This window comes from Sciurus vulgaris (genome assembly GCF_902686455.1).
Source record: "Sciurus vulgaris genome assembly, chromosome: 3".
In the NCBI taxonomy this organism is placed as follows: Eukaryota; Metazoa; Chordata; class Mammalia; order Rodentia; family Sciuridae; genus Sciurus; species Sciurus vulgaris.
The window spans coordinates 149,186,495-149,207,833 of NC_136463.1; the positions used below are offsets into that span (position 1 = coordinate 149,186,495).

Consider the following 21,339-nt stretch of genomic DNA (forward strand, 5'->3'; position numbering starts at 1 on the left):
GAAAAACCTCAGAACTAGTTGGCACAAAACACAAGTGCTGAAGTCCTGACATTTTTGCTTTATTCTCCAAGAGTAGTAAAAGGCCCTCAGGTCATTTTTTTGAGTTTGTGGATGCTCACGTTACATACCATGCATTGAAAACAATAAATTGATGCTTTGATTTCTCAGATTTTGGCAAAGAAGCAACTTGGAAAGAGAATGTTGATGGGCATGACAATGATTGGCTTCCTAACAGGGGTGAGAACATCATGGAGGACTACCAAAAAGCAAAAGCTCTATATTGCTAGAGACAGTATCTGAGAGAAGAGGGAGAGAGCAGGAGAGCAAGGGGGAAGGGTGCAGAATAAGCAGTTGGTAAGATGCTAAGACCTGGAGGGAGAGAAAGAAGATTCTAAGAGTCCATCATGGGATGGCTGAAATGATCACTCTTGCAGCATGTTCCCTTAAGACAACATTCGGTGAAGACCTCAAGTTGCTTTCCAGGGCTCTCTGAGTCTGTTTACTTCTGCTGAGTGTGACTTTGTGCAGGTCCTTGCTTCCCACTGAGTCCTAGCCAAGTGACCACAGCTCTGCACCATAACTGGCAAAATAATCTCCCAAACCATGAAATCTCCTCATTGAGCTGTGTATATGAAAGCAAGGAGACCTATAACGTACTTATGAAGAGTTCCAGCTAATAGTGGGTTAAATGAATTCTCATATAGTTAAAGTCATAGCTTTGGTTACCTGGAAAATTCCCATAAGAGAGGACATCTCCAACAATATTAGATAAATTAGGTGTTATTGCATTTAAATTCCTAGAAATGTTCACTTAAATAAACTTTTGGGTCTGTGATTTGGCATAATAAACCATATGGTATTTGCGAAGATCTTTTCCTTCTGGCATAGCAGAGGTGAGGATTGGCATTATAATGGTCCTAGAAAAATAAACCTTCACATTCCAAAATTTTGACAAATTTTAGGTGAGCACTCTAACAGCTGCAGAAAGCAGTAAGTCCAAGTTTCCAAAGACCCTCTCTTTTCTGTATGTGAAGAGACATGTAAATGTTCCTGGAATGAGGAAAAGTGTGGAAAGATTACCAGGTTACTAGGCATTCTGAATGAAGACCATTAAAATTTACTGTTGTCAAAATTTCCACAGTGTTACTCTCACACCACTAAAGGGGGTGAAATTCCAGTTATGAGAAAAAGGATCAGGCCACTTTAAAATATTATTTTTATAAAACCTTCAGGAATACTGGTAGAAGAAGATGCTATTTGACTTAAAGAAACAGAAGATTCCTCCACAGGGGAAAGGAGGCTGACAACTCCTGCCCTTTGATCATGTGGAATTAGTTATAGCTACTTCCACTGATATCAGGCAGTACATCCCAATCTAAAGATCAAACAAGGCCCACTGAAAGAGAGTAGGCCAAAAATGTGGAGACGATTCTCCCTGAAATTAAAACCACCACAAATGCTGCTAGCAATTTAGATATATTTGGATTACACATGTCTTTGGAAAATGTTTAACTCTGTATCTAAGTTTCCAGAATGCATTTTATTACCACCATGGATTACTCATGTGCATTTGGGTTCCTACATGAAGAAGTAAACTTGGTCACCATTTTAAATAGTCAGACAATATCAAAGAATGTTCAGCCAGTCTTCAAGAGCATACTTTTGTAGGGCCTAGAATGGAGAACCTTCATTGGCATGAGTGATAATCTACATGACTTCATTTCTTTAACCATAAAACATCAGATAAAGGGATACGTCTCTTAAAACTTTAGTATGTTTCATTTGTTGGTTCTTCTCTTTTCTTCTTCTTCTTCTTTCTCTCTCTCTCTCTTTCTCTCTCTCTCTCTCTCTCTCTCTCTCTCTCTCTCTCTCTCTCTCTCTCTCTCTCTCTCTGTCTCTCTCTTTATTTTATTTTATTTTATTGTGGTGGTACTGAGGATTGAACCCCCAGGGGACTAGCATATGGAAGGTAAGAACTCTATCACCAAGTTACAGTCCCAACTTTTTTTCCCCCCTAAATTTTATTTTGAGTCAGGGTCTTGCTAAATGGCTAAGGCTAACCTTGAACTTGTGATCCCACTGCTTCAGCTTCCCTAGTAGCTGGAATTATGGGTATGTCCCACTGTGCCCAGCCTAGCATAGGTTCTTACTAAAAAAGTCCTCCCTGAGTGACTAAATGCCTAAGAAGCCAGCTCTGCAAATCAGTAAGAAATGGATCCAGTTATGCATGGATTCATATTTTGGACAAACTATATACTTCTTGGAAGAAAACTTCCAGAAAGAAAGAAAAAGGAATAAATTAACATTTATTGGATGCATGTTAGGTTCCAGCACCACCCAGGACATTTTTTCAAAAATAGCCATCAGAGGTGAGATGACTATCCTTATGTCCATTTTATAGAAAAAGAAATATTTGAGATCAGGGAAGGAGATGAATTTACCTCAAGTCACACAGCTGGTAAATGACTAAGGCTGGCTGTGTATTCCATCATTTTTCCCCTATTCCTTTAAACTTACCTATAGTGCCAAAAATATTTCCTCTCACTTGGTGTCATCTAAATAGTTGTCCCTAACTGTTCCAGAGTTGACCCATGCTCTTTCTTTCTGTGTCCTGCCTTCCCATGGGCCTGTGTTATGATGGCTGCTTTTTGCCTCTTTGACCAAAACACTTTCCTTCTGCCCACCCTGTGACTGCTGCACACACAGGCTCTACTTCCCCACCCAAAAGACACTTCCTTTACTTTCTCCTCTGACTTTGCTTTCCCATCACCTCCATGCTTCATGAAAAGAGCATCCCACACTCCTGGCTTCTACTTGACATCCTGTATCATTCTATAACTGGTCATGATCCAGTTTATTAGTTCATAGACTCTTTGGCAAAGATCATTTACAACTTCACAGTTTTCAGATCTAATGGCCTCTCCTCAGACCTCATCCTTCTTGAACCCTTTGAGTATTTGGCTCTGTGAACTGCACCTCCTTGAAAACTGGCTCCCCACAGAAGACTTTCTTAATTCTATGCCGAAATTCACTGGCTCACCTTCTTTTACTCACCTCAGCCCATTGCCTAAATATTGAGGTTCCTCATGTCGCCATCCTCTTTTCTTTTCAATGACTTTCCTCCCTACTTCCTCTAATCTACACTCTGGGCTTTGATTGCCACCAGTACACTGAATTCCTGTCTATCAACCTCTACTGCCCTCCATGACTATTTTTTTTCCAGATGTCTTTGGGTATTTCCAATTGATGATCCAAAGATTTCTCAACAGAACACATTCAAATCCATACTCATTTCACCTCTCACTTCTAGTTCAAACTTTTCCCTTTCTTGGTAAATGGTGCTGATATCTACATAGCAGTGTAGGTAGTGAGGACCTTTGATTCTCCTTTGACTCTTTCTTATTTGGGCTCAAAATCCTCATCTCTGCACCCTAGGTAACCCCTTGTATTTATTCCCACATCTTCACCACCATGCCCCAGTCCAGCCTTTCATCATGTGACAAGGCTAACACAACAGTTTCCCAAATGGTGTCTTGGGCCCCAGTCTCTCATGTTCTAATCTATTCTCCATATTGTCATCAAACTAATCTTTGTAAAACATCAACATGACTGTTATTCCTCTGTTTTTAAGTTTTCAGAGGCTTCTCATGGATTCCTCACTGAGATAAGGCTTCGATGACCAACTGGCTCCACTCGACTTTACCAGCCAGAGCTCTGAGACCTCCTCTTCACTTGTAACAATTAATTTGCCCTTAAGGATGCTTTTCATGCTTCTATAGCTTAGTTTATGCTACCCCATTAACTAGAATGTCCTTTCTTTGGTCCATCTGGCCAATTCCTATTCACTCCAAGGTGTGACTTCATGTCTGTTATCCTCACCTTCCCCAAACACCCCACTCCCAGCCCTAAGGAATAATTGTTCCCACATCTGAGTTCCCATACATCTCTTCATTACAGCACTAATGATGAGCTTCAGTCATTATTGACTCACAGTACCTCCATAAGCCCTTCAAAGACAGGTTGCATTATTCATCTTTGTACCACCAGAGCCTAATTCAGTGCTTGGATCATCGTTGGATGCTCAATAAATCTGTGTTATGTGAACAAATTAATAGGCCTTTTCCTGTTTGCAGTATTCAGTTAGGTTGTAGCTTCATTATCGCAGCAATATGTGAAAGCACGTGTGATATATCAAAGAACATACAGCACTTTTAGGGATACATTTTAAGTTTGGATTTCTACTGAAATAGTTTTAAATTTTGATAGCTGTTAAAGTGTGAACAATTCATTGCCTATAATAAGGATAAATATAGTCAACGTTCTGTCAACATCATGACTACCTTAAAAAAAAAAGACTCATTTGCTATGTTTCATTTTCTACCACTGATCCATCCATTCATTCACTCCATACCTCCTTCATTCACATACCTCTTTCAAAAGAGTTGAAATTTACAAATCCTAATTTACCTATCAACATACTCTTTCTGGTAATAGTATTAATGGAGGCAAATGTTTTGGTAAATACTTTGGTGTTGGCTAGTAAAACAAATATGTATTCCTAGGGCTCTAAAACAAAGAAAATCTTGCCCATGGGGACAAGAACTACCAAGTGCAGGGTGACACTGTTTGTGATAGAACATTGGAAATACTTAGATATTCATCAATAGTAGGAAAGACACTTTTTCTTTATATTCATTCAATGGAATATTATATATTAATGAAAATGATGATCTACAGCTATATAGATGATCTTGCATGGTCCTCAAAAACAATTTGAAAAAAGTTTCAGAAGAAAAAAAAAAATGTTCTTTCTGCCCATCCAGCTTTGTTTTTGTTTTTCCTATCAAATGCACTTAGTGAATACTTAAGGGGAAACTATCCAAGTTCATTACACTGAGTAATTTAAATTCAATATTATTTCTGAAGAATGGAGACTTTGTTTTCCAATGTCTCCCTACTAGTTTTTTGTAAATCCAAAAATCTAACATAACTAAAACATGTGTTTTATACCTTAGTATTTTCCAAGGTACATAAGGTGCCACATAACAAAATGTACCTTGGAGTATGTCAAGTTATCCTTCTACTCATTGTCCTTCTGCCAGAACGAATCCCCACAGAAACAAGCTACTTTTAAGAGACAACAAAGGCTGCATGGCATGTACCTGTGCTAACACTGAGGTTGTATCCAAAGTGTTCCCGTCTCGTCCTTTAGAAAGGAGAGAATATCTGACTGCGGGACACACTCCTCAGAGAATTCACTTACGAGCAGCAGTTGGACTCACCTGGTGAGTTCTGAGGAGAGGACACGGGGGAGCCACGTGGGGACTGACAGTAGCTGGGGTGGAGTAAGGCATGTGGAGGCACATAGGACATGATCTCTTCTTCAAATAAGCTGGAGAACACAAGAGAGAAAATGCATACTTTAACCAAAGAGTGGGGGAAGTCTCATTTCCACAATGAGTAGGAGAGTAGGAGAGTCTGCCCTTCACCCAGCCAGCCCATCAGAGATCCCTTAGTTCTCTACCCCCATGACTTAAGGTATCTTTCTTCCACAGTCTTGTATTCTGAAACATATCTACACAGATGAATAATATATGATTCTGCCTCATGCATTGTTAAAAATTATATAAACTGTAAGTATCTAGCATTTTCTCAATTTTTTCTCATTCACCAATATGGCTCTATTCTGACGTCTATGTGGATGCATAAGGATCTAGTTCATTCCTTTTGTCTGCTGTATAGCAGGCCATTCCGTAAACTTATCAGTTGGTTTCTCCATACCTCTTTGGACATGCTTTTATTCATGATGGTTTAGTGAACATCCTCTATATGTCACCTTGTATATTCATAAAGGAGTTTCTTAAGCGTAGATATAGCATATACCTAAAAGTAGTATCTCAGTAAACATGCATATGACTTTTCAACTGTACAAGATATTGTCAATGTATACTCCAAGGAGATGGAAGAAACCACAATCCCACCAAACCCATAATATAAGAGTTCCTATGTCTCATTTGGTATTATCAGACTTTTTGAGTTTTACAAGTCTACTAGGGTGATATGGTATCTCATTACTTGAAATTGCATTTTATGATTATAAGAATTTTTCCATGAATTTATGCATGCTTCAATTTCTATGAAATGCCTTTTCATATCTTTTACCCATTTTTCTTTTGGGTTTCTTCTTTTAAAATATTCTGAGGGCATTCTTCATCTATTCATGATTTCTTTGAGTGCTGTAAATATTATTATTTCAGTTTGATACCTTTTCTTATGCCTTCATATGTGATATCTGTCATTATATAAATTTTGAAATTTTATATGGCTAAGTTAATCAATTCTTTCCTTTATGAGCTCTAATAGAAAAACAAATTTTACATGACTTGAGTTATTGAAAGGATACAGGGAAATGAATAATCGTAACAAATGCACAGGTCATTTAAAAATTCTTGTATTTTATAATAGCCATATTAGAAGGTAACTATACACAGACTGATTTTGAGTTGAATAGTGTTATAGAGCTGTACTGTCTTTACACTGTAGCTTACTGAAAATTAAGTACATTTGTTCTGGGAGTGATTTTCCTTCATAAGAAACAGACAAAATACAAAACCAACACAAAATCCTCCACTATGTATACAATAAATACTCTGCTCGAGTTCATAGACACTGATTGAGGCAAATCCAGCACCAAAGTGGTATAAAAAATAAAGAACTAAGGATAAAAATGAAACACCCACATTTTTAATAATCATTAAACTATAAGCAGGTACATGTTACACATGTATCATTGTGCACTGTTATTAAAATAATAAATGCATTTGGTCACCCAAATGAAATGAAGATCTAGAGTAAAACATTTTTATGTAACAATAATGGAACTACTAAATAGAGGTGGATTTTTCACACCTCTCTAAAGACCCATGAGCTTTAGAAAACCTGTGTATTTTCCTAAAAAAGGGAACAATGTGACCTTGCTCTTTATAAAAGAGTTTTCAGACACTGTTGAATTCAACCGCATACATAGAAATTCATGCAAATTACAGAATTTATCAAAGTACAAAGTACAAATGTTCGAACTATAGGATAATAAAATATTTAAGCCTATACCATCTAAAGATTATTTAACTAAGATCAGTTGAAGAATATTCATGACTTTTGCTTTATATTTTTTACTAATCCCAAAAGCAGAATTCTTGGTTTAAATGAAAAGAAAAAAAAAAAAAAAAAAGATTTCTAGAATGAAGCAAATGAGTCATATTCTAGCCAGAATTTTGTAACAAAAGCTTAACTATTTTGTCACCAAACTCTGAAAGATCATACTCTGATGTTAACAGACTAGTAGTCTTCCTGATCACATAGCACAAGATGCTGCTTTCAGAACTAGCTCAGTTTACCACAGAAGAGGGGCCAGGCCACCCCTAGACTGAGAAGTGATACCTTCTTTACAGATGTTGTTCAAGGTCAAGTGAACAGAAATGGCTGTGGAAAGTGATTACTTCCTTTTGAATTATGTTTCAACCATACAAACAACTTTTGGGCAACAATACAAGGGAAATAAGTTTTTGGCAACAATGAAGTGGTCAGTTCAAAATATGGCAACAAATACAGTAACCATCAAGTGGAGAATTAGAATTGGCCAGAGTGAAGATCATCATGAAAAACATGAATGGGTTGTGAGCACTCAGGGACAAACAAAACCCTTCCTGAGTGGTTCAGCATGACATTCCCTTAAATTCTGCAGAGGCCTCTGTGGTGGGTTTCCCAATCACTAGGTAGAACAGACCATTATTTTACTCTGGCTTGCCTATATTTGAGAGATGATATTAAAACTGAGAAAGTCTTTTGAAAACTTCACAGCTTCCCTTCTGAACTACTCTAAAATTTAAAACCAAAGCCAATGTAACCATTCAAAAGAAAATACAACCGGTCAACTTCATGAAGGGCTATCAAGTTGGCAGTGAGTGCCAGGGACCAAATTTCTACTTTCTGATCTGATTTCCCAAACCTAAACTCGAAAAACCACAAAATAAACAAGCAATATCTTGAATCAGCAGAAGGACACAAAGCACATTTTGAGAGAAAAAAAAAAAAGAAAAGAAAATATAAAGATGACCTCTGTCCTACACTGAGGAGGAAAACTATATAAAACTTGTTTGGTTACTCTTCTGTTCCATTCTGACTGGGACATTGTATTCATTCACCTTTACAGCCTTTCTCTTCTTCAATACCACATCCTTTTTTTTTTTTTTTCCAGAAGAGTAAAAACAAAATTAAACAGATCTCTGTGATAACAAATGCAGTCTGAAATGAATTATCAGCAAAGTAGAATCTTAAAACTTCCATGTATTTCCTGAAGTCTTTAAGGATAAAGAAGACATGTTTAGGCACCAATACTGATATATTATTTTCTAAAACGCTTCATAGCATCTATCAGAAGACTTTCTACTTTACTGTGTTACATACCTTAGCAACATAACAAGGTCCGCATCACTAGAAAGGCGCACCAATCCTGGGGTTCCTTCAGTTCGGATAAATTGGATCTTCTCCCTGTTCAGATAAAAAGACAGATCAGAATATATGTAGGCTTTTGGAATATAACACAGCTGTAAAGCACACTTTTAAATAATGGTCAAGGCACATTTTGGTACCCATTATATGGCAGCTACTGTGCAATCACCTAGGAATGCACACCCCAAGAAGGACATTGGGAACATCAACATCTCCCAGTTTTAACAGTGGTTGTGAGGTGGGGGTGATATTATGCTGTTGCTTTGAACATTTTGCTGATTAAGGATGGCTAAAGACAGTAGTGCCATCCAGCCATTAAAACCAGTCCCCACTGTGAGTGAAGGCCATTGTGAGTGTGAATCTAAGCAATAGTTTCAGGCTGATCCACTGCTCTTCTATAAGTAACCATTTACGTTCATCTCCTGATATCCTCAAAAGCGATTGTATAGGGACATTCTTCCATTCTTTGGAGGGTAGACCTTCAAGTTAAGTGTTATGAGCTCATTGCTACCTAGAATAGAATAGACTAGAATCTATGCATTACAACTTCAAAATAAAAGCATGTGGAGGGCTGGGAATTTAGCTCAGTGGGCAGAGTTCCTGCTTTGCATGCACAAGGCCCTGAGTTCAATCCCCAGCACCACAAAAAAGAAAAAAAAAAGTATATGACTTTTTTAAATCAGTGAAAAACTGAAACACTCTTAGTTACTATTTTTTTTCCATATTTGGGCAAACATGTAATATACCTGTACATATTGAACCCAATGGTGTGAGTTATTTCAAGCACTGTTTTATTATGGATACATGTGACAGCACCATATTTTTTGTTTCATAAATTATCTTCATACTGTTTTCAACTTGGTATAGGAATGCCATTTTAATTTTAAAAATTTTCCTAGTTGCTTTCCCTCATTCACCTAATGCTATTTCAAAGCATACCATGTTCATTTTCGTAAGATGGGGAAAACATAAAATCATAAACTTATGACACTGAAACCATCACATTTGATTGGAACAGAGAGGTCAACAAAATATGCAATTTTACTCTGAGCACTAAGGTCAAGACAATCTATTTTGATTACTGTACTACAAAATGAAAAGTCAACCTCTGATATAAGTATTTATTTAGATTTAGTTTTTATCTATGGAGCATCTTATTTTTCTACTTGATATTTTCATAAAGTTCCAATGCATTTTAGGTTTCCAAGTTTCAAATTTTCTTAAGATTGCCCATAGACTTGAAAAAATGAGGTAGACAGCAAGGATTAATTATTCAGATGAAAAATTTCCCAATACATCAAAACTTATTTGCCCTTAGCCACACAAATCATGAGGTGTGATCTAGAGCTCAGTTCTTTGTTTCTTCTAGCTAGAACCATTTTACATAATATGTTAATATATAAAGCATCTAATCTTTAGTATTACCAAGTTTTCTTTTCTGTCTTTATTTCTTATTGTCAGTAACTACCTTTTTTTATGACTCAGAAGAAATAAGTGGCACAAGTCTCCAGGACTCAAAAAACTTAACACAAACCTCCCTCCCAAATAATGCAATCAATAAATGGGCTAAGGAACTGAATAGACACTTCACAGAAGAAATATAATCAATCAAAAAACATAAGAAAAATGTTCATCATCTCTAGCAATTAGAGAAATGCAAATCAAAACTAATCTAAGACTTCATCTCACTCCAGTCAGAATGGCAATTATCAAGAATACAAGAAATAATAAGTGTTAGAGAGGCCATGGGGAAAAAGGTACACTCATATATTGCTGGTAACACTGCAAATTGGTGCAACCACTCTGGAAAGCAGTATTTAGATTCTTTAGAAAACTTGGAATGGAACCACCATTTGACCCAGCTGCCCACTCTTCAATATATGCCCAAAGTACTTAAAATCAGCATACTACAATGACACAGTCACATCAGTGTTTAGAGCAGCTAAATTCACAATAGTTAAATTATGGAACCAACCTAGATGCCCTTCAACAGATGAATGAATAAAGAAAATATGGAACACATACACAATGGAATATTACTCAGCGTTAAAGAAGAATGAAATGATGGCATTTTCAGGTGAATGGATGGAACTAGAGAATATCATGCTAAGTGAAATAAGCCAACCCAAAAAAACCGAAGGCTGAATGTTTTCTCTCATAAGTGGATGCTGATCCATAATGGTGGGAAGAAGTTTAGAGAAGAATGAACTTTGGATTGTGCAGAGTGGAGTGAGGGAAAGGGAGGGAGTGTGGGGATGGAAAGGTCGGTGTAATGAGATTGACATTATTACCCTATACACATGTATAATTACACTACAGTGTGACCGCTCCAGGTACAGCCAGAAGAATGAAAAGTTGTACTCCATTTGTATACAATGTCTCAAAATGCATTCTATTGTTATGTATAACGAATTAGAACAAATTTTTAAAAATAAAGATAAATAAAAATAAAAGAAATGAGTGGTACATAAAGAAACTGCTGATGTCAGGCACGTTGGTACACGCCTATAATCCCAGGGGCTCAGAGAGCTGAAACAGGAGGATCACAAGTTCAAAGCCGGCCTCAGCAATTTAGTGAGACCCTAAGCAACTTAGCGAAAATTTTTCTAAAGGAATGGGGATATGACACAATGGCTAAACGTTCCTGGGTTTAATCCCTGGTATGAGAAAAAAAGAAAAAAAACTGCTTAGAAGTGCAGCCTCCCAGTTGAAGTTACTTTAGCATGAAGGTTTGAACCAGGAAGGACATTTTCCCTCAAGTGGTCTGGCGCACAGGATGGAAACCTATGCTCATTATCTGGCAAATGGTTTTCTGATAAGAAATCTAAATACTGACTCAGAAAGCTAAGTTAGAAAAATAATTATCTTGGAGAAAAATGAATAATTACTTAACCAAAGCAGTACTTGTATAAGGGTCAATAACAATATGCTTTGATCTTAAAGAATCAAAAGTTATCTCCAATAAATGCAGGGTTTATCTACTTGGCCTATCATCACAATGAGTCAGACAAATCGAACAAAACCAAAAACCAAACAGCCTGAGCATTCATCCTCACTTAACAGGAGCTGTGCGAATGGTGTTGAGTGATGAAAAAGAGCCCATGTTCTGGACTGGGGCCTATAAGTTTCCTGTGAATAAGAAAACCAGTACAGCTCGTCTGAGTCATCAGGATGATAAGATGGGGAATAGGAAAGGGGGAAGGCACAGGAAGTATGCCAATTGGGAAACATTTCATCACTTTCAAGATATTAACCACTAGGCAGTGGGCAAGTAGTCTGATTTTTCAGGCAAGAACATACCAGAGACAGGCAGAGACTAGTTTCCTAGCAGGCCAGTTAATCTGACCCACAATGACAAACTGTGGGTCACATGCTTCCAGGAGTAGACCCTGGAACGTGTCATCTGATGTACTAAGTCCATTCTTGTCTGAATATTCATGTGTTCTTACAGCAAACATTTCCAGAGCACCTACTGTTTGCCAGGTATGGTTCCACACAATGAGGATCCCAAAGGGAGTAGGACAGAGCCACTTGTCAAGGAGCTTATGGTACAGCAGAAGAGAAAAAGTCAGCGTCAGTTCTGGCAGTGTGTGAAATTATGTCAACTGTTCTGTTCACTTAATGGAACTCTGTTTAGGCCTTATACCTGTACCTAGCCAAGACAGTCCTTTATAAAGTCCTTATATGTAGAAACACAGAAGATATTGGTAAACTCTGGTCAAGAGCATATCCAGGTTCAACTAGAGAGAAGTCAGCAGATATCTCAGAAATGTCACCTCTTTTCTGAGAATGAAAAAGGAACTGTTTCTTGGGTATCAGATATTTGCCTAATATTCTAGACTAGTGTTTCTCAAACTGGTGTCTTTGTCTACTAGAAATCTGTAGACATGATCTTGAGTTTTGCAAGAATTTTTAAATTTTGTATTTTCACCTTGGTGATCAAATTGGCTAAAATGATAGAAGCACATTTGAGATAATAAGGATGACATTCATGACTGAATGTCTACAGTTCCAAGTCTGCAGTTACAAGGCACTGGGTGCCAAGCAATCAGAGCTGAACTTTTAAAGTGCTGGTGAGCTGAACTGGCTGCCTCTTAGGTCAGCAGGGCCTTGTTAAATATGACCACAGTTTGTTGCTCATGCACAATTCTCTTATCAATTACAAAGACAAAACTTTTTTTTTTTGCAGTATTAATTTGCATCAGAAATAATGATCAAGTGAGGCTAAGTCATGCAAGTTGCCATGGGCTAGAGAGAAAATAGAGGAGATGGATTTTAAAAAGTAAATTATGCATTTATGCTAAATAATGCATCAAAGATGTCACGGCTTATTCTAAGAACAAAGCTTTACAGTAGTTTGCAAAAAGAAAAGTGGTGGGTGGTAGAATCAATCTACTCATCCTAGGGTGCAGTCAGTTATATATTTTTTTCTTCAATATTTTATCTGGGGATATATAATTAAATAAATTGGCTTAATAGAACAATGAATCAGTACATATAAACATATATTTTGTTGAGAAGGAAAAATGATTATTGTGATAATGCTAAGGCTACATGTGAAAGACTAGTAGAAGCTAAACCAGAAGAATCAAGTCAAACACAATCGGCACAAAAAGCACAGATGTGTCCTTCCACTGACGAGGACCTCAACGTTGGTGATTTGGCTTCTGGAAGAAAAATATCCTCTCACATTATGCATTTATTCAAATGTTACTAATTTTCTTAGCTTTTACTTAATTTATCTTTTGGTTTATAGTCTATAAAAACGGTAAGCATAAGAAATTTGCCCATAATTTACATTTGAACACATTTAAATTTCTTTTAAAATAAACTAGGGAAAGTCTACTTCATAGTTCTACAACATTTATTTCCCTTTTAGATGGAAAATAACTGATTTGACTCCTATGAATTTCTGAGTCCACTCAGTGTTTGAAATCTGCCTAATTGGTTTGAGAAATATTGCTAAAAATACATCTGACAGTGATTAGGAAGATGTCTGAATATTACTTAAATACATTTATTTATTCAAGTTTATTTTGTTAATATGTAGAATTAGGGACTCTGTGGCAGGAAGAAATTCTACTCATTCTTAGTGGTTTATAATGAAGATCATAAGTTCCTTTAGAAATTTGAGTTTCTTGGCAGAAGCCCCTCCTCCTCCATCTTTGTGCTCCCCAGGTACCTAAGACTGTGTTATGCACACAATGAGTTATCCATAAGATGCAAACCAGGCACATGAGCAGTTAATACCAAAGCAACATATTTGGTTTCCAACAATCCACTTGTGTTTGGAATAAACAATCTTGCTATCATGTTTTGCTGCGGCAGGAAACAAACAAACAAACAAAAAGAATCAGAAAACTGATGTCAGATTGTTTACAAAACCAGAATCCATTGGGGAAACTGCAAAGACAGGTAAGGAGGCAATTTATTTTTTTATTTTTTAAAAAAGAGGTGATCTCTTAGTAGGAAAACCCATGGTTATTGAGTCAAAATGCTAAGCTGTGTAGTGACAAGTTCAGGAAAAATTTGCCAGTTAGTGTGTCTCAGAATCACAGTGTCTAGGCCTTCATAACCACTTCCTCCAGCACACAGGATCACCCCCAGAAGATCAACTCTGGCAGAAGATCATTTGAGGACAACAAAGTCTCAAGACTAAAATTCCCACAGAAAATATTCTCACTGAAGCCAACCAACATTTTGGTGAAGTTAAAGGAGGGCACGTGTTTAGAAACAATCAGAAGCAGCAGAGCTCTAAACCGCAAAACTCTCTGGATTGCAGACTCTGCACACTTGGATTCCTGCAGATACAGTTCAGTAACACAGTCACCAGTATGTACGTTTTAAAAACTGCCTGAGGGTAATTTTAGAGAAGTACCCTTGACTTCCCCAAAGATATAATGACAAAAAGGGAAAATAGCACTGATGTTCCTACTCCCTATTGGAGTCACAGGGCATGGTCTGACTTCACAGATGGAGCAAAGCAGTAGAAAGGTTAGCTTTTCTTTCCACCTCCCATTACAAAGGTTAGATTTGAAGGTTTAGGTCCACATGGTCATGTGATTCTTATGGAGGTACAGAAGTGTAATGAATTGCCAATATGTTTGGGAGCAAAATGTGTCATTAATTGACATAAATTTTCTCCAGGCTAAGAACTAAGAATGACTTCTCTTTTTGCTGCTTTTCCATTATAAAATAAGCATAATTATAGAATGCAAATAAAATATTTAGCATAGAGTCTATTATATTGTTAAGTTCTCAGAAATTTTTAACTGTTGATTATATTATTAGGCAGGCCTCATACATGTTTATTCTTTTCTCTACAGACAGTATGACCTATTACAAACAGTAAGGCTAGATTTCTGATGACCCACTCTTTTTTTCTGTTTGTTATAAGCAAGCCATTCTAATTATGCAGTTCATTCCACAAATATTTATTGAGTTCTTCTATGATATATAGTAGATAAGACACTGGCCTCGCTGTAAAACATGAAATAGGGCTATGAAAAGCACAGAAATAATCCATATGAAGGGTTTACATGCCTCATAATTCAAAAGATGATGGGAAGTATGATTCTCAATAAAGCAAAATTCATTCCATATACAGCAGTCCCCTCTTAGCCATGGTTCCACCTTCTGTAGTTTTAGTTACCTGTGGCCAACCACAGTCTGAAAACATATGGAAAATTCCAGAAGTAAAACATAAGTTTTAAATAACTTTTATTATAGCATATTGTGATAATTTTTCTATTTTATAAGGCTATTGTTAATTTCTTACTGTGCCTAATTTATCAATTAAACTTTTCCATAGTTATGAATATATATGAAAAATGCAGTGTCTAGGGTTCCATTATATGTGTGGTTTCATGCATCCACTTTTAAGGGGGGATCTACTGTGAAGCAAAACAATTTTGGACTTTGTAAAAGAAGTCTTGTTATGCCTGGTGCAGCAGCACATGCCTGTAATCCCAGCTACTTGGGAGCTGAGGCAGAAGGATCACAAGTTCTAGGCCAGCCTAGGAAACAGGGAGATGCTGTCTCAAAATTAAGAAGAATTTTTTTTTTTTTTCCTAAATACTGGGGATGTAGCTCAGCGATCGTGTGCCTCTGGATTTAATCCCCAGTACCAGAAAAAAAAAAAGTTTCATTATTATGCACAAAAGCACCTGGTTATAATACATCTTTCTTAAGGTATTTTAACAGTTTAAAACCTAAGCCTATCATTATTTTGAGGAATTAATATCTAGGATATACAGGAATGTATAAGTAGTGGTTGATATTTTCTTACAAATTATAATATTTTATTATGAATTCGATAACAAGTATTTTAATAAAAATGTATTCAGGAATTGAAGTTATATTATAATTCCATGTAATTTTGTTTTTTAAATAAACACCAAAAAAAAAAAATCCCACAAAAAATGGTTATTATGAAGCACTCAGAATGGACAAGCAAGTTAAATAGCGTGAAAAGAGAGAGGTAAGGATAGCAGTATTTTCCGAAAGTGATATAAAATGCCTGGCAAAGGGAAAATAATGTGAAGTACCAATTTCAGAAAAACAGTCCACAATAACTAGTAGTTTCTCATATTTTGGCAGTTATAATTTAGAAGATCAAAAAAAAATCTACCCACAACAGAAACAAAGACATAAAATACTTTGGGAAAGCCTAAACAGAAAAATCCAGTTCCCTATATAAAGGGAACATGAAATTTTTATTGCAAGAAATGAAAGAACCAAATACATGAAAAAAAGATACAGATATGAAATTTAAAATGGACAACTGTACATATTTTAATGGTATATAAATTACTTAGAAATAAAATATAATTATAATCAAAATCCCAATGTAATTTTAAAAGTTGAGAACATAATTCAAAATTTCACCTGAAACCTCGAGAATAATCCTAAATGCTAAGGGAAATCTAGCCATTATCAAAATAATTGCTAAGTTGTTATTTTCTAGGCTCTAAAATGACACATTAGAATATACAACAATAGGCAAATTATTATAATAAAAAGATGAATCTTTATTTTAACCTAATGGAAATGTAGCTACTTATCTCTTAAGAAAAAATTTCAGGTGCTATCACTAAGTTCCAAATATATGGTCTATGAAATTGATAGATTTAATAAATGTTTATCAACATCCATTCTATACAATGTAAGATATGAGGTCCTGTAAGGATTAAAAAGATGAGTAAGATGTATACCCTGACTTCATGGCATATGATTTGGAATATAAACATATAACAAGGGAGAGTGTAGAAAAACAACAAGATGTTCTGAAATATTTTAACTGCAGATGGTACCATTACACTATTTCTACTATAAATTATTAACGTCAGACAGATAGGATTCCCTGATAGGTCCACAAGATTGTCTTCAGTAAAATGTTCTCTCCCCACTAAGGAAATGATTCAATGGGATGTATCAATAAAAAACTATTTGTATACAGGACAATGTATATCAAACAAGGTAATTTTAATTTTATCAATGATTATTTGAAGTTATTTTTTTTCTGAAAATAATTAGCATATCTACTGGGTGAACATATTTGTAATTTGTGGAATCTTTCAAGGTTAAATGAGGAAACTATATTTATAGGAAAACAATTTAATAAATACCTGGTTATGATACCCTAAAAAAAAAAAAAAATACCTGAACTAATTTTGGCTAATAGAGTTCTTGTTTTGGTTTTTTTTTTTTTTTTAATCAATTTTTTCTATATATATTTTTTGAGTTGTAGGTGAACACAGTACCTTTATTTTATTTTTACATGATGCTGAGGTTCAAACCCAGGACCTCATGTGTGCTAGGCAAGTGCACTACCAGTGAACCACAACTCCAGCCCTTGTCTTGGGTCTTTTTTTATCTTAGGTAATTGTATAATTGTTTTAAAATTAAGAGTCATGAGATTCCATGTACAGAAAATAAAAATTAGAATGTGTATATGTCAAAAGCCTGGACACATCAATAAATTAGCATATCCCTTTAAATTAAACATGGGTAGAGTTGTTATTTTTACAGAAGTCATAAAATAGATGATTGGTTCTAAGAATCTGTTTCTCACTGTCTTAGGAAATAAATTCCCAAACCTCTCACTAGACCTCCATGATAATGAGCTGCTTATGAAAATATTTTAACACACCTTTAGTTGGCTTTGAACTGTTATGTTACTGATATTGCCATATACTTGGTCCTCAGTAACTTCTTTGATTCTTGTTGAGCTCTCAAAGCACAGAGCAATCAAGGCTAGTTTCATTGTATATGTATAAAAGATTTTAGAGAAAAGCTCCCTATATGAAACTGTGAAAATAGAACTAGAAAGTCACCTACACAAATGTTAATCACAGAACCAAGAAGGTCCTTAGGTGCATTTCAATTATACGAACAGAAACACATAGTGCCATTTATAGGTATGCTCAGTCTCAAGGGTAGTGGTTTTGTGAATTAGAGAAAGTTCAATGGCAGAGTACTTTAAATTGAGTCCTTGTGATACAATCAAAAAGTGAAACGCAGACTACTAATACATTAATTTTAATTTATTATAGGTTTATTGTGCTTACATAGTACCATGTGCTATGAATACCAAAGAATACCAAGTATTAATTATCTCATTTAATCTTCAAAAGAACATTGCAGGTTAGAAATCCCCATCCCCATTTTTAGGGTAACGACTTAGGGGGTTGTTAAATGCCTCATACAATGTCACCTTTGAATGATGAGCAAACTGTAGAGCCAGAATTTCAACCTAGGACTATCTGACCCCTAAATCTGAACTCTTAAGGTCAATACCTTGCCACTTTCTAAGAGCCAGAACTGCTGGTCTCCAGCGAGAGACTTCTAGCAGGACTTCACAATGGTCATTACTATGTGGTGTTTCTAAGTTATTTTAATTGGGTGTTGTAAAAATGTAATAATTATCCCTAAGCAAATGGTGCACAGCTTAGGAAAACAATAGTTCCATTTTAGATTTCTACTATTTAGATTTAGTACAATAAAAATAGAGGATTGCCATGTTGGTTCAGACACCTCAGTGAGCAGTAAACAAATTAGAGAACTCAGAGACAGAGCTAGGCAGGTCCCAGCAAGAAAACACATCAGGACCAGCCGAGTTAATTCATGCTGCTTAGAACAAAGCGTTCAGATGTTAACTGAGATTAATATTTCCAGCCCAATCGTAAATGTAGAAAAAAATCACTTGCTATAATTTCTCTACTTGAGAAATGGGTTAGATGTTTTGAAAACTGGGGTTTGTTTTATATAAATCAGTTTGGGGAAATCTTATCTTTTTAATTCCATAAGATTCTATATTGTTTAATAATTTCAAAATGGGGGGAAAAACAGAGTAAAATTAAGCTATAACAAATCTTCAGGGCTCTAAAAGTAGAACGATGGGAATATAGAGATCAGTTCTGCTCCAACTAAACTGAGTTTAGTTCCAGACTAGGGAATCCAGAGACACAAATACATTTGCCTTTTCTGGCTCAAGACTTTTTGGAATTCCAATTTTCTGATTTACTAATAGTTTAAGATATGAAATGGCCTGATTTACCCAGAATGAACAAAAGTATCATAGATCACATTCTTTTTTTTTTTTTTTTGTACCAGGGATTAAACTCAGTGGCACTTAACCGCTGAGCTACAGCCCCAAGCCCTTTTCGTTTTTTTAAATTTTGAAACAGGGTCTCACAGAGTTGCTTAGGGCTTCACTAAGTTGCTGAGGTTGGCTGTGAACTTGTAATTCTCCTGCCTCAGCCTCTGAAGCTGCTGGGATTACAGGCATATGACATCAAGCCCAGCACAGATCACATTCTTGTGGCAAGGGAATTTCTATAGGAAGTGCTCAAAGATGAATCAGCCTGGTGCCCAAAATAATTATCAGTGATTTCGAGGGAGAGCAAGACTGGCAGGAAGTAGATTTAGTGGCTAGACCTAATAATCACATTAAGATAGAAACTTCTCAACTCTTCACTTAGGGTTTTATGACATTTAGATCCTTTATCATAACAGAATATTGTACAAACACCAAAACTAAAAATTCTGCATAATATTCACTGATAAAAGAGTATTAAAAGTTTTATTAACGAATATATTTTATTTGGATACAATATAGAACTTTTTACTTCATTTCTTGTTTTCATGACATAGCAAAGAAGTATATTGATAGGATTACTGTCTTCCAGTGAGAACCAATAGTAGGATATAACAGTCCAAGGGGGACATTTCCCATTTGACAGATGGTAGCAAATCTGGATGCTGAGTTTTCTAACTGAGGAAATAAACCTCTTTCAAACTTAAGGGGAGAAAGGGGAATGCAAAGGAACAACAACTTGGTGCCATTCACATTTGCATGAGGAATGATTTCAATACAGCAGTAGAAAGTAAAAGCCATATTCTATTGCATGGAAACCCACAGCCACTCCAGGAAAAGACACCCAAGTGGAGTCTCGAGGAAGAGGAAGCTATGTATGAATAGAAACTAACAAATAGCGTGCTGTTTTCTGGTTTAGGGAGAATCACACACAAAGAAAGCAAAGTACAAAATAAGAAGGCATGCCTATTTCAGTCTCCAAGGCTGCCCCTTATTTCCTCATTATTTAATGGACAGAATATGAAGGTTTATTTCTTTGAAGTGGATATGCATAGAAAACCCTGCTGGTGTTGGTATCCTTGCTTAAGGCAAGAGACGTGATCCACAGGCACCTGCGAGATATAGATTACCCAGTGGCTCTATTCCACACGTAAATTTATGCTACAGTTTGAATGTCCATCAAAGGACTGTGTGTTAAAGGATTGGTCTTCAGGAAGGTGCTATTGAGAGGTACTGTGGTCCTGTAGGAGGAGGTACCTTATTGGAGGTCTTTAGGCCACTGGGGTTGAACACCAGAAGGGCATTGTGAGACTCTGGCCTCTTCCTCTCTCTTTTACTTCCTGGCCAGAGGTGAGCAGTTTTTTTTCCAATATATGCTGCCCACCACTGCCATCTGGCATTCCCACCAAAGGCTTAAGAAAAAAGGTCTTCCTGATTATAGACTGGAGACTCTAAAACCATGAACAAAAATAAACTTCTTGTCTTTATTAGTTAATCACCTCAGGTATTTTGTTATAGTGACAGAAAGTTAATACAATCTGTTATTAAAAATATCATTGAAATATGAGATTAAACTCTAACTGTGTTCCATTCCTGCCACTTATGGGAATGCTCCTTACAATGCAGTTTTTAACTACATGAAACAGAACGTTCTCTCATATATACAAACTTCCCCTTTATGTCATTATGATAAAGTGCTTAACTATCAAAAACTTTTCAGAAAATGAAAGTACGATGTGACACACACTCTGGCGTTAGTTCATTGATATAAGTTCCTGTTTCCTTCTACTTGTTCTGACTACATTTGCTTTCCATGGTCATATTTAATAAGGGTAAATAGACAGAAACATATTCCAAGGCCTATCAGATGATTTCTTAGTAAGGGATTGCCATGTGAGATATATGTTAGAAGAAAGATTATGCTTAACTGAGAACCCCAGGTTTTACTCAAATATAAAATCTTCATCACTCTTCAGAAGATTAGAGACTTAAGACTAAAAAAGTAAAAAGAAAATAAAAATAAAACTGGAAATCGCCATTTGGAACCTGCAGCTTTCCTTTCTGTTGGGGTCTGTTAAGATCTGTCAGGTCATTAAAAAATAATAATAAAGTTAAATGCTCTGTTCAGGTAGCTTAAATCATCTAATCTCTCCCATGGAGATTTAAAGATACATTAATTATTTAACATACTAATGTGAAGTGCAAAGAAAAAGTGGAAAACTTGAGTTTCC

General features: G+C 36.0%; 1 protein-coding gene across 3 annotated transcripts in view; it reads right to left on the minus strand.

The window, feature by feature from the left end:
- Nucleotides 1-21,339, minus strand: part of HECW2 (HECT, C2 and WW domain containing E3 ubiquitin protein ligase 2) — a 390,019-nt gene that overhangs the window by 43,524 nt on the left and 325,156 nt on the right. For all 3 annotated transcript variants that reach the window (XM_079132566.1, XM_079132567.1, XM_079132568.1), the window contains 2 exons: nucleotides 8,467-8,550; nucleotides 5,283-5,392 (listed from right to left, as the gene is read on the minus strand). In XM_079132566.1, the coding sequence (XP_078988692.1) occupies nucleotides 5,283-5,392; nucleotides 8,467-8,550 (194 nt within the window). The remainder of the gene's footprint in view (nucleotides 1-5,282; nucleotides 5,393-8,466; nucleotides 8,551-21,339) is intronic.